This window comes from Hakea prostrata, chromosome 5, assembly GCF_041222555.1.
Source record: "Hakea prostrata isolate BN-2017 chromosome 5, UWA_Hpros_2, whole genome shotgun sequence".
Taxonomy (NCBI): Eukaryota; Viridiplantae; Streptophyta; class Magnoliopsida; order Proteales; family Proteaceae; genus Hakea; species Hakea prostrata.
The window spans coordinates 44,695,022-44,708,669 of NC_142604.1; the positions used below are offsets into that span (position 1 = coordinate 44,695,022).

A 13,648-nucleotide genomic window follows, 5' to 3' on the forward strand; every position below is an offset into this window, starting at 1 on the left:
CTGAAATGAGTCTACCCTATTCTTCTCGTACCTCTGAGTTCCCAGGGTAAAAGTCACAGCATTTCATGTGTCATTCACCAATGTCACCATGGATGGTGTCTTAGTGGTTTCATTGCAAAACAGTTTATGGAAGAAACCACTCTGAACAAGCTATTCATTTATTGGTGTAGTATATCTTTGGAGCCTACAGCTTCGGCACTGTAAGAGAGCATCTCATCCATGGCAGTCCCACTCCTGCACGGAATGTGAGCAGTAAATGTACATAGCCAACAATTTTGAAGCTAATGAGCTCTTGAAGGAATCTTGACATCCGTGGAGGTGATGGTGGTCAATCCATCAAATCCAGCACTCCAAGAAGGAGAATTCTAAGAAAATAACAGTTATAAGTGCAGAAGTCTAACAGAAAACTCGACAACAGCAATGAAAGGATACACGATGATCAAAATGGTAAGGAGTACCATAAAGATGAGATGGAAATTGCAACTATGCTCTGAAGTCATTGGAAATTTGGAACATCTCCAAAGTCTCTTTGGATAAAACATAAAGAAAGCTACTCAGATCAGAAAACCAAAAAATTTCAAGAGTACCCCCCCCCCATCATCCTTCATACAAGATGGCTTGTAATGCAGGCCATGCAAGTAACATTTTTCCACATTAAAATTCAGTACGTTAAGTTCAAACACGATATTAAATGTGACAGCTTCAGTAGTTTCCTGCATCATCAAAGAAATTGTTAGGAAAGGTGCTAACTGTTAACATTGTCTAAATATTGGATGAAATGGTTTTATACCTGTAGTAGCTGGTTGCTTCTCAGTTTGTGATCATTTGGGGACAGCTCTACTGTTGCCAACACTTCATAATTCTACATAGGTCCACATAACAGTTTGGCATGCAATGCTTTACACAAGTGAAAAAATTAATAAAGTTAAATACACTGGGTAGCAATCACTTCCTGAAAAGATCTCTAGAAAGTCAGTGGTTAGAATAGTCATGGCCACATTTGTAGGGCTCTCCCTGGTGGACTACAGATGCTGAGATCTGACAAAATTGAACACCTATCTTACATAGAAGTAGACACTTATCACGAACTTTTTCCTCTGATTTGTCTTAGAAAGAAGTTCCGTAGCAAAAACCATACGGAAATTTTCGATAACTTTTTGGGGATCATTCCTTCTTGTCTTCCATACCATCACCTTCTGGATCAATGCTATCTCTATCTACAACATTCCTCTCATTCTTTTCTAGTTTAACTAAACTAAGCTCACTTGGTGGAGTTCCTCTGGTTAATGATTGGGCTTCTTCATCATCACACTCTTCTCCTGCTTCCTCTGAGTATGCATACCTGGTTGGAAAAAAAAACAATTGACATCATGTAAGAGATAGATAAAAGGAATAAACACCTACCTCATAGCATTTAGCTTGAGTTGCTCAATCGAGCCTAAAAATATGATCAACACTCACCCAACCTTCATTGATTCATCAATGAAAGATTCAAGGGGGTGAGTGTTGATTCAGGTGCATTCAATTGATGGAAAGTATAGATAATTTTCAATTGTGTTATCAATAACCACAACCTTTGAGAACTCTGAGATGGGCCCCAAAGATAGCAGATAACACAGAGTAAAGCAAATGCAAGAACATCCCAAAAAGCAGTGATTATCCAAGCACTCTGCCACCATTCACTGAAAGGATCTGTTGCTTTGAAATATACCTGTGACAAGGTAGCATTTCTATGTCAAAACCAGGGGAGAGAATTAGACATGAAAAATTGCATCTGTAGTTTATGAACAACCACATTTTAATGCTTTAACTGTAGTAAGACTCAGTTGAACTGAACTTATCTTACTTTCATATAGTATAAAAAACATACATTATGACAGAAAAGCTCTGTAATTATCTCGTATTAAGCTAAGTCTACTGATGTAATTCCTCTATGAAGGACAGATTCAGAAGATCTTACCCTAGATTCACAGTTTGATATTTCCTCTTTGGGGGGCACACCCTCCCTTCCCCAAACCCCAACCCACCCAACCACACCCCCCCCCCAAAAAAAAAAAAAAAAAAAAAAAGAAAGAAAGAAAAGAAAAAAGGAACACACCATTGAGTGGGTAGCTGTTATAGTTAAATACTCACCTTCAGGAGACGATGTACTTCCATTTTCACAATAGTAGATAGCAACAAATTAAAGCACCCCTTTTTTGGGATGGAAAAATCAAAAAGTTATTTTGGCAGTGATGGCAGGCAGGAAAAGGTGGTAAGGCAGGGCCAAAGAAGGCAGCATGGCCACTAGTAATAGGACTAGATGCTATAGTAAGTGAATGATATTTGGCAAAAATAAGTGCTAGAAAATGGTTTGATACCAATTAAACCAATGCAAGGAGCCCTATAATTAGGCAGCAGCCTCCTAGGCCCCAATGAATCCACATGGATGCCTAATTGGATTTGAACACTACATTTGTTAGCATACACAAGCATTCTAGTTCTTTACAAGGTTTTCCAAGCATGCATGTTCACTACTTCACTTAAAAAGATTTTCTAGTTAATTTTTTCTCCTCCCTCCAAGGGCACTTTAATAATTTTTGCCACATTTTTTTTGGGAGAATTAAAAATATATCATAAACACCCCAAGAAAGAAGATACAAAAGGGACAAGAGAGGGGGAGGGAGGCCAAGCTAAGAGTGCTTGGAAGAAAACAATAAGAAATTGTCCAGACCCTAGGTAACAACAATATGTCTATTCCTTGAGGTATCTACAAGAGGCTTACAACACAAAAAAGAGAGCTTAGTGCTAGCATCATTACAGATGGCCTTCCAAATCTGGTTGGCGGATCTCAATTTGGTAAATCATCTACAGAAGTTGCGCTCCATCCAAATATATAGGTTGCAGCTCCCGAGAAGAAGCTTCTTTATAGTGTCAACAATCGAAGAACCTCCAAACGCAGAATCAAACCAATAGCACTCAATGCCCAAGGGCTTAGGTTGCCCAGATCTAGGCCAAATATAGGAGAGGGAAAGAAGCTGATGAGACGAGAGAATGAACAAGCAAAGAAAAGGTGAGGGATAGTCTCATCATTAGTGCAAAAGATGCAGGACAGGTTGGCCAGAACGGAATGGTGGATGAGAAAGCTTGGGTAGGAGGCCACGGGGGAAAGCATGCCAGCTAGTAAAGGCTTGGCAGGCATGTGGCCTTTGAACCAAGTGAGTTTGGCCTAGGGAGCCACAGGGGAGGGACAAAGCTTTGATTCCAAGCAAAGGTAATGAACAAGGCAGAATACTTCAAGGGGAGCCAAAGGAGCTGGCTGCAGGAGGGAAAGGGGAGAAGAAGGGTGGAGGAGAGAACAGATGAAGTCAAGCTCAGAAGGGAAAGGGGAAGGCAGAAACCAAGCTTTAGAGTTAATGAAGTGCGAGAGCAAGCAGTGCTTGGATATACACAGGAAGAGTAGACTGCCCTGGCCCCAACCACATGGTAGAGAATACCAAGGGATTGCCAAGGGTTGAGCCACAAGAGATTTTTAGAACCATTTACAATTTTGAAGGTCATGGTGGAGAGGGCGACATGAGCGGAGCTTTCTCCAAATCCAGGAGGGGTTCTAGGGGATCGTGGCAGTCTAGAGGAAGTTATTTTTGAGGAGGTAGGAGCAGACCCAGCTGACTCAGTAGAGATTCTCCAAATGAGTTTGAGAAGCGTAAGAATATTTAAATCTTTGATTCTACAGAAACCCAGGCTTCCTTCAGATTTTGGCTTACACACATTACCATATTTTAGGCATATTGGAATTTTATCTAGACAAATTGCATTGCTGTCACATCAAAATGTTTATAAAGTATAGATGAACTCTTTTAGCACCTCTTGTATAAAACAGTGATTTGATAATTTTTTACATTTCTTGTATAAAAAGAGCAATTTTGACAATATTTATCATTTTACCCTTCATGGGTATTTAGGCCAATTTACATTCAAGAGAAAATTATGTATACACCCCCCTGGAATTTATTCTATTACATTTACATCCCTTATGTTTCCAATTAAATATCAAACACATCCCTACTATTAGAATAATTGGATTAAGTGATGACTCAAAATCTATTGTATTTCCGAGATTATCAAATTGAGCTCCTTTACCATCAAACTAGATTCGATTTTCCGGGGGAGAAGAAAGAAAGGAGGGAAACAAGTCATGACTGATTTTCTAGTAAAATTTTTTTTTCCAAATCTTTTCTCATATAAAAGAAGATTCAGCAAGGGTAAATATGTGTTTTTTATACTTCAAAACTAACGTTGTTAAGCACAGGCGGATGATTGCAATATAACAAGTTCCAAGGGGTGTAAACATAACAGTTTGCAAACTCAACAAACTCAAGGGGTGTACATGCAATTTTCTCTAAATTCAATGATTTTTGTTCATGTTGATTTCCACTTCCCTTTACTTTCATATTTTAATAGGTAGTCTCTTCTAGGTTCATGTATCTGAATCCACTAACTTGGGATAAGATTGAAGGGTTGCTTTGTTGTTACAATCAATCTTTTTGCTGAAGTTAAAAAAAGAAAAAGAGAGAGAGAGAGAGAGAGAGAGAGAGAGAGAGAAGAAGAAGAAGCACATTTCATGATTTAGCATCCAAGAACACATTTCAAAGCAAAAACTAGATTTTGATAGGGTCTAAGCACACCTCATGCATTGTGACCTTAACATTCTTCATCTTAGTACATCAAAAGCATAAGAATCAATATTAAATGGTTGTTTGCATCATAGGTTCATCCCTGTGCATAGTTGCATTTTTCCCTAGTAGGGCATTTTGTTTGTTTACTCTCTAATTGTAGTTTGATCCGCATGACCATCTTCAATAAGTTACTTGCGAGTCTTGATGTTGTATTTGGACATTGTTGACATTTAAATGCAATTTCATGCACTCATCCTGTATTTTGGTTCCCAAGGGCAACTAGAGCAAATTACATACGCACCCCTCATGTTTGCAAACATGTATGTTTACACCCCCGGAATTAATTTTGTTACAAATGTCGCCTTGTGCCTAATACCATTATTTGTAAATATAAAAAGACATGCCTACCCTTCCTGAATCTTAACCATATAACAAAACTTGTGAAATCTCCACCGAAATTTCCCATTTTGGGAACATCGAAACGAAAAACTAGGAGACTGAAAAACAATCCCAAGTTTTGATGGAAACCGTCGAAATTTCGTCGAAACTTGTCGAAACCTGGTTCAACCAAGCTAGACCAGCTGGTTCATGAGGGAAAAAAATTCTCAAATTTCGTGGGAAACATGAGAAATTTCGTGGAAACTTGAGAAATTTTGTGGAAACTTGAGAAATTTCGTGGAAACATGAGACTTTTTCCTGCAAGTTTCGTAGCTTTCCCATATTTTCAATCTTTTTGTTTCTTTCATGTTTTCTCAAATACCCCCTCCATCACGACTTCTCTATCCAAATTGTGTATTCCCTCAAACTGGTTATCTTAGGCATGTTGATGACCAGACTTATAAAGTTATAGTTGTCAATTACCTTGACAACCATAGGCATAAAATGTCATCGGATGTCTATGTTCATTGGTTGAAGGAGAGGATGTCACATGCATGGTACTACTTAGCTCACAGGATGGATCCATGTTAGTTACTTTGTATTTGATGTTTTGAAGTCAAAAATTATATATTGAATGTTATGTACTTAAGTAGTTAAATTTAGAGTGTACTCCTCGAACAACTCTGCATTGATGTTATGTACATTAAATGACATATCTACATTGATTTTTTTAGCAAAATACAACCAATATGTTCTTTATAATCTAATTAGCTTAAATGCAGAGTCCCACCCTAAAATACTCCCTAAAACCTGTCAAAACTTCATGTCAAAACTTACACAAAAAAGTCCTAAGTTTCCTTGAAATTTTCCAGTTTCCCACCTAGGTTCCCATTTTCACCTAGTCGAAACTTGAGTTTCCCTCGAATTTTTTTTTATGATCTTAACATAAGTTAAAGAATGGGAAAATTTCTGGGACACCCTAAGAGAAAATGACCAATGTACCCTTCTAGTTATACCTTTCTAGAAATGACGAATGTACCTTAAATGACCAAATCACAATCTCCCTCTCCCCTTTCTCTTCTCTTACAGTTTACCATTTTAGAATCTCCATTATTAAAGCTTTTTACTAGTCAGACCATTGAAGCTTGACGGAACCCAAAGTAAGTTGTAGTTGGAGCCAATCAAGGTGGGTATCTCACCGGAGAAATAATTGTCCGAGAAAATGAGATGTTTAAGGCATAAGGTTGGAGAGGAAGGTGGGGATCAAAACGGCCAAGGAATTTCCTGTTTCCATTTCAGTTCTAATCAGGCAAACTTCTGCAATCCGTAGTTTAACAGATTGGGTACTACTGATACCTGGCATCCAAGATTCTCTATTATCAGCCATCTACTGTGAGTATGCTTTGGATCTGACCTGAAAATTTCAATGACCAGACCTTGATTTCCCCCACTCTCGTCTTGGATTGCTCTTGTTTTGTATCCAACATACTGGGACCTTTTAAACGAATTGGATGACTGAAAAGATGAATGGGATGAATTAAGCAAACAAGATTTTGATGTTATGTATGGTCCATAAAGTTTACAGAAACGCAGGATATGTATAAAACTTAAAAACAAAGGGTCTCAAGCATGTATCCTGTTAGCTCAAACCTCATTGAGCGGTTGAACAACACCAATAGCCTCTGAATTTATAGAATCTCTGATATCACTGATGCAGTGTAGTGGAATCTGGCATTTGTGCTTTTGAGAGATTGTTGGATGATAACAGAAAGTTGAGCTTGCAGGAGCCTTTGATGTTGTAGATCTTCTAATAGATTTGATTTCTGTGTCTAACCACCTATATTCTGAAGCAAGCATAAATTCTCTAATAAAGTTGGGGAAGGACCGTCTCACTTGAAGCTGGACATGGTAAAAGCTGAAGTCCTTGATAACTGTTTTGAGTTGCTAACTGATGCACCTAGCTCATTGTGTGGTTACCTGAGTTGCAACCAGGACATGGATTGGCTCTTCGCACAGTTGCAGTGGCTTCTGTCATTTCTCTTTTTGCTTCTTTTTTTTTTTTTTTTTTTTTTTTTGGGGGGGGGGAATAACGAGCGGCAATATTGAGAATTTAGAAAATACAATAGATGCTGACTCATCAATTAACCCTATTATTCTAACAGTAGGGGAATAGTTGACATATAATTTGAAACGTAAGGGTTGTAAACATAATAGAACAAATTCTAGGGGTCTAAGAAATAATCGTTTGCAAACACAGGGGTATATGTGTAATTTGTTCTAACATTTAACCTTATTGTTAGCTGCATATGATGCCTTTCACCATGTTTAACACAGTGTAGATTTTTTATACAACCTTAGCACTGGTCACAGAGTTAGGACTTTTAACTCAGGGATAAATGCATTGAGTAGGACTCATGATGTGGATTGATACCTAATCTAGGCTTAGTAATTAGAATTAAAATGATTTTAATTTGTTTGATTCGGTGTATAAACCTTAATCAATGCAAGCTAAATCATTTCAACTATTTAGTTAGGTGCACAACAGATATAAATAATAAGGATACAAGAAGTGAATTTTCTAGGAAGACCAGCTTCGGCAGGACATTCGAATACCTTCCCAAAGTAACCTGATATGCACCCGGTGATTTGAACAAGACCTGCTGTTGAGTTTGCAGTTAATCCCACTCAAAAGGAGGTTATTGTTTGCAAGACCTCTATTCTAATCTAGGAGGCAATTCCCCCCACCCTCCTATGACATGAGAGGATACAAGGCACCTGAATAATAGTCCAGGTCCCATCCACCATACAGGTGCAACTCAGGTCCACCCTGGGTTCCATTACAACAACAACAAAAAGCCTTGTCCCAACTAAATAGGTCGGCTATAAGGATCTCACCTTCCAATCAGCACTATTAGAGGCCATACTAGATACAAGGCCTAAGCTTTGTATATCCCTTCTCATCACTTCTTTTAAGGTTATCTTAGGTCAATCCTTCTTTTCCTCATAACATCTATTATTTCTAAGCTCTTACCTATTAAAGATCCTATTATCCAATAAGTCAATCTAATTCAACGTTTCTAGACTAGCTTCTTTACCTACTCTCATCCACAATGTAAGAACCCTTGCCCACTTATCAGCGCATTTATGCGCCGAAGCAGTGCCTCATTTATGAAGGACGCCCTAGCTAACCCTTGCCTGCATATCACCACACTTGAGCCATAATGTACTACATCGCTTCTTCTGTTGGGGAATGCCCTAGCATAGCATCTATCAAACAAGGTGTTGAATCCATGTAGAAGGGTTTGGCTGGGTTTTTCCCAATGTCGGCTGCCAACTTGACGCACCAACCCTCCTAAAGGCGGAGTTTCCACTCTAGGTTCCATTATACTCAAAAAAAAAAAAAAAAAAAAAAAAACTCATTCCATCAAGACAAAATTTCAAAATAGGTTCTGAAGACATACCTCATAAGCGATCCAAGAAACTGAAGCAATCACAGCTACTGCTAATGCATTTGAGAATTTTCTATAAATATCCAACTTGGCAGCACTTCTTTTTGCCTGGAAATTGGGGGAAATAAAGGCAAAATATGAACATTGCAAAACTGTCTTATGGTAATTCCACAAACCAACTTGAATTTATGGAAAGATAGAGATGACCTGCAGCTGCTCCAATGTCTTTGAAAGAGAAGTGAAAATCCATAAAATTAAAAATGCATCCAAGACTGCACTAGGAAGAACCAGGAGATGTCTTGCTTTAGCAGATGTGTCATTGATACTTCCTACATACTCAGTGATATCTAGTAACTCCGTTGCCAAGAAATAGGTTACCCCAAGAAGAAGAACCTTTGACGTAAGACCTCCAAGAGTAGGTCGTACAACGCCATATCCCATGGAAACAGAGAGTATAAGAACACGTGAAATTGTTTTCCTTATGGCTCCGATTGTAACAACCCAAGTTGTAATCCCGATTGGCCTAATTCCAGTATTGTTAAAATGTAAATACTCAAAATACCAAAGAGTCATTTCCAACAAACCAAGAACAATAATAATGCTGATGTAGTTCTGAAGCTGCAATACATCCTTCCAAAATCTCACATACTGCGAAATCCATATCACGGTGAGTACTAAATATGCAACTGACATGAATTGATAGAATGTCATCAGTGGTGCCATCCTCCCAGGTAAATAACCATCAGGATTCTTCCAGAATGTCTTCCCACTCATCACTAGTCCCTTGAGATTTGGATCACAAGATATAAAGAACAAGTTATACATTCCACTCTTTGTAATGTAAATCACGTTAGACTCCATATTCATAGAAGAAGAATTCACACTGAACTGTGTGTTTAAGACAATAGGCCAGTCTAGATCCCTAGCAGAAGGTCTCCTAATAACTTCACCTTGCGTACAACTTTCAAGCTTTGCCAAATCAGGTGTGCAGCAGATTGACCTCTGTCCCCCATAAGCAGAACCACCAATATTATCCCTGTCAGCTGCCTCAAAAATAATAGCCTGAACTAGGCCTATGCTAGGTTCCATGGTGGATTGCTTGTCAACTTCCTTACTCCTCCAGAAGGTGACATTCTCAAACCTGTTCACATTATCAAACACCAAACAGATGAACACACCAAATAATTAAATAAATCACATAAAGCCAGACAATAATAACAAAGTATAGAAGGACAGCCAAAATATTTTTGTTCCAAATGCATAGAAAGGAAGATTTAAGAAAGACGACTGGCCTAAACTTCAAATTGAATTTGTAATACTACTTTAAACATTAATCAAAGAGTGGATCTTTTTAACTCATAGTGGACTGGCCAATATGTAAATTGACACTCCCCTTATGGCCATACACCAGCCTGGAAAAAGGGAACAACATTTAACTATCGAAGCGCTAAAGTAAGGCACTTACCGTCAATTGCCAAGCTCACACAAATTTACTAAAAAAGAAGACTGAGAGAAGGATTCTACTAACAATTTAAAGAATAAGCAATTGAAACAACAAACACTTGCAATTCCATATTTCTAAGCTAATGGAAATTGTTTTAGGACAGAAAGTATCAATGGATGGGTCGGTCTATAGGGTGCTTATGAGTTAAAATCTAGTCATGCCACATGAAAGGGTGAGCTGGCAATTTCAATCAGTGGTTCAGTGAATGGTATTGACTGGGAGTCTGAATCCTCTAAGTCTCGGGGATCTATATGTCCTGTCCTTCAGGTGCTGGATGGATGCCATCTACAACGATTAAATCCTCCTCGTTGAATTGGAGCATGTGTTCAATGAATCAATTAAGTAAAATAAACCCTATGTGAACCAAGACTTGTATGAACTGAACAGAACCTGCATTGTATGGTTATGGTATGCTGAACCCTTCACCATCTCCTCCAATGGGTCCTTCCTTCCATCTCCTTCATTCTCCCCTCCATGCTCCAGCCTCCACAGTTTAACAAATCAAACTTTATTTTTCAGAATTAACTGAAGGTTTTAAGTTCAAAATTCCAGCAGCTAAAGAGGCAGACAAGGTTTCTCTATAGGGAATTCAGCAGAAATGGAGCAAGAATTAGGATCAGTGAGAGATTGATTATCTGAAACTAGGGCTCACTGTTTTTCACTTTCTACAACTCCAGGAATCTGTAAAGAATCAGTCTTTGTCCCAAATGTATTAAGTCCAACGGGAAATTAACTCAAACAATGGAAAATAGAAAAGAACCACTGGCCAGAAATCACAATTGATGGTCAAATGCAGAACGAGCAAAGAACCAGGTTGATCTTGCATCAGAAAATTGATTTGATGATGCACTCAAATACAAGTCTGAATGATTAACTACTGAGATTTGAGATAGACAAAACAAGATTCCTGTGTAATTTGGGTAATGCTACAACAGGACGTAGGGCCCCCCTGAATGTAGGGATCCCCTGGACGTAGACGATCTGGGCGCCTTGATTACTCATATCTTGAATTTCATAGTCAAACTATGCCCCCAATAAACTGGCATCCACTCTCTTGGTAGTCCAAGCATTTGCAAGCAACCTCACAGTAGTCCTTGATTGTTCAGTGTTTAATTTTTCAAATCTCAACTGAGTTAATGCCATGTAAGATGATACTTCACATGTGATTTTCAGGCAAATCAGTCCACACAGTTTCAGTCCCATCAAAGAAGTTACGGCGCACCATCAGGTGCGCCTATTGTAGATACCTTATCGATAATCCTGCCCATACTCCCTAGTTTATACATTGCAAAGCTTAACACTTCCCAAAAACGAAGGACAGGAAAAAGGGTCATTGACTTTGGCTGTGCATAAAAAACACTCCCTTGTTTCAGATAATAGAACAATTAATCACCTCTTAGAATGAGTGCCTTTGAGTTTTTGCTTGCTTACATGGGTAGCCTCAGAACAAAGGGAGTACCCACTGGCTAATGCACATGGCTTCTGCCACTGCAGGGTCTGAGGAAAGTCACAAGGTGCTCAGCCTTTGCAGCCCCCCCCCCCCCCATCTCTTCGCAAAGAGGCTGTTTCCCTTTGAACCCCGTGACCACTAAATTGCAATGGAGTAACATTGCCATTGCTGCCGAGGCTCACCCTCTAGGATGTTTACCCTTCAAAGCCTTTTTCTCAAGCAGGATTTCTACTCTTGAGTATACTATAATACTTGGACTTTTTCACATAATTGAATGCCTTAGAACTCCTGTCAAAGTGTCAGTTATTAATGTTCAAAACCTGAGTCCTGCAAAACTTATGTGAAACAAAGTCCATGCCAATGGATCCACCCCCAGTCGATCTAGTGAATCAGCACCATCTCAATCTGTCTTGGCAACTTCTTATTTAGATTTGTTCTTCCACTAACTCAACTGTTCAAATTTCAGGCAAATCTTTAGCAGTACAAGAAATTGGAGCTGAACCTCCAAATGTTTTCAAAAGCCATTCTAAATTCAAAAGCTATAAGCATTACACTTGTAAATAACATGTCTTTTTTTTACTGGGTAGAACATGCCACCATCACCAAACCTACAAGTTTGAATGCTCCTAGATCTATTCCCACTTAAACGATTAAGAGAGAAACACAAGTTAAAACAAACCCAATAGAATCATGATTCTAAAATCCAAACAATCAATTTCAAAATTATAGGGAAAAGAGTAAGATTCATAATGAGAGTCTTCCATTTCTCTATCACTAGAAATAACCCAATCCATACTAACTCTACAAATCTGACCCTTTACTTATGATTCCTCGTTAGCCTCTGTACCTTGTTTAGCCGTTGGAATAAGATTTCAAAGCTCTAACATCACTGAAAGTAACATTACCGGATATAGGAAAGCCCATCGTGGATGTCCAATCTCAGATGCTGCTCAGCAGAAACAGGAGGAACAGCTCGAGAAGAAACAATTCCCTCGCTACCTCCAGAAAGGAGATAAGCATTTCCAACCTCCTTGAAGATTTCAGCATCGTAGACGTGAATCGAAGCGTCAGCAGCACTAATTGAAACGACAAGTACAACAATGGCGGAAATCAACGGAAGAGACGACACAGATCTCGGGAAACCCATGACCATTGCACACACTTCAGATCTCGTTTCTAATGAATGAAGATATAAAGCACTAACACGAGAGCATCGCCTCCCGCACGCAAATGGAAAGGTAGCAACTTTTACAGTTTTGGTTGGTCGGGGCCGGGGGTGGTGAGAACTGAGAACAGAGAAAGTGAAAGGCAGAATGGAAAAGCACATGTAATGGATTTCAGAACTTTTTTTTTTTTTGGGTAATATGGTTTTCAGAAGGCCCCAGTATAATTTGAAAAAACCAAATTGGTAATGACCTTCTAAGGTGTCTTTTAATACATTTATTAGTAAATTCAGTTAAACTATGTTAGATAATTTTATAATTTTTACGTCATTAATGTTTGGTGACTTAATAATGTTGTCCCTAGTAAAATAGAATCTTAATTTTTATTTTCTTTCTTCTTTGAGTTTTTTATATTATTATTATTATTATAATATATATATATATATATATATATATATATATATATATATATATATTCATACTACTATAATAAAAGCATGTACTCTACTTTTTGCGCAAATCTTTTTCTGTCCTTTTTTATCCTTATTATTTTTCTAAATACTAATAATGTTGTACTATTTGTTATTTCTTTGTTATTTTTGGGATATTTAGACATTGTAGTCTTTTATTATTATTTATCTTTATTTTAATCCGATTTTTCTCTTGCCTCTTTTCTCTCTGTCTATCGCTCTCTTCCCTCTCCCTCTCACTCTCTCTCTCTCTCTTCCCCTTCTCTCGCCTTTTCTCTCGGTCTCGCTCTCTTTCCCTCTCCTCTCGCTCTCTTCTGCTCTTCCCTCTCTCTCTCTGTCTTTTTTGTTCTCTTTGTGCCCTTGCGTGGGGTGTCTTGTTTTTTTGTGTGGTTCTTTTTCTGCATTGTGGGTGTGCTGCCTATCTGTTTTCGTTTATCTTTCTCTCTCCTCTCCCTCTCTCTTCTCTTCTTGGTCTTTCTTTTTTGGGTTTGTTTCTCTGTGTTCTTCCTTTTCCGTTGCCTTGCTGTTCTTTGTCCCTTTCTCGGCCGTCTTTGGATTTGTCCCCTCCCTTTGGTT

At 38.4% G+C, this 13,648-nt stretch overlaps 1 protein-coding gene across 2 annotated transcripts; it reads right to left on the minus strand.

The window, feature by feature from the left end:
- Positions 1-9: 9 nt before the first annotated feature.
- LOC149016073 (uncharacterized) lies at positions 10-12,739 on the minus strand. Of its 2 annotated transcripts, XR_016173659.1 has the most exons (6): positions 12,345-12,739; positions 8,693-9,626; positions 8,498-8,593; positions 1,575-1,711; positions 791-1,342; positions 10-713 (listed from the first exon to the last, which is right to left on the minus strand). XR_016173659.1 is itself a non-coding variant. In XM_089157203.1 (5 exons), the coding sequence occupies exons 1-5, from the start codon at positions 12,590-12,592 to the stop codon at positions 1,165-1,167; spliced, it is 1,593 nt and encodes a 530-aa protein (XP_089013329.1). In that variant the 5' UTR covers positions 12,593-12,739; the 3' UTR covers positions 725-1,164. The 2 variants fall into 2 exon arrangements, 1 of the variants encoding a protein (XP_089013329.1); XM_089157203.1 differs by lacking the exon at positions 10-713 and having other exon boundaries at positions 725-1,342.
- Between the last annotated feature and the right edge of the window lie 909 nt (positions 12,740-13,648).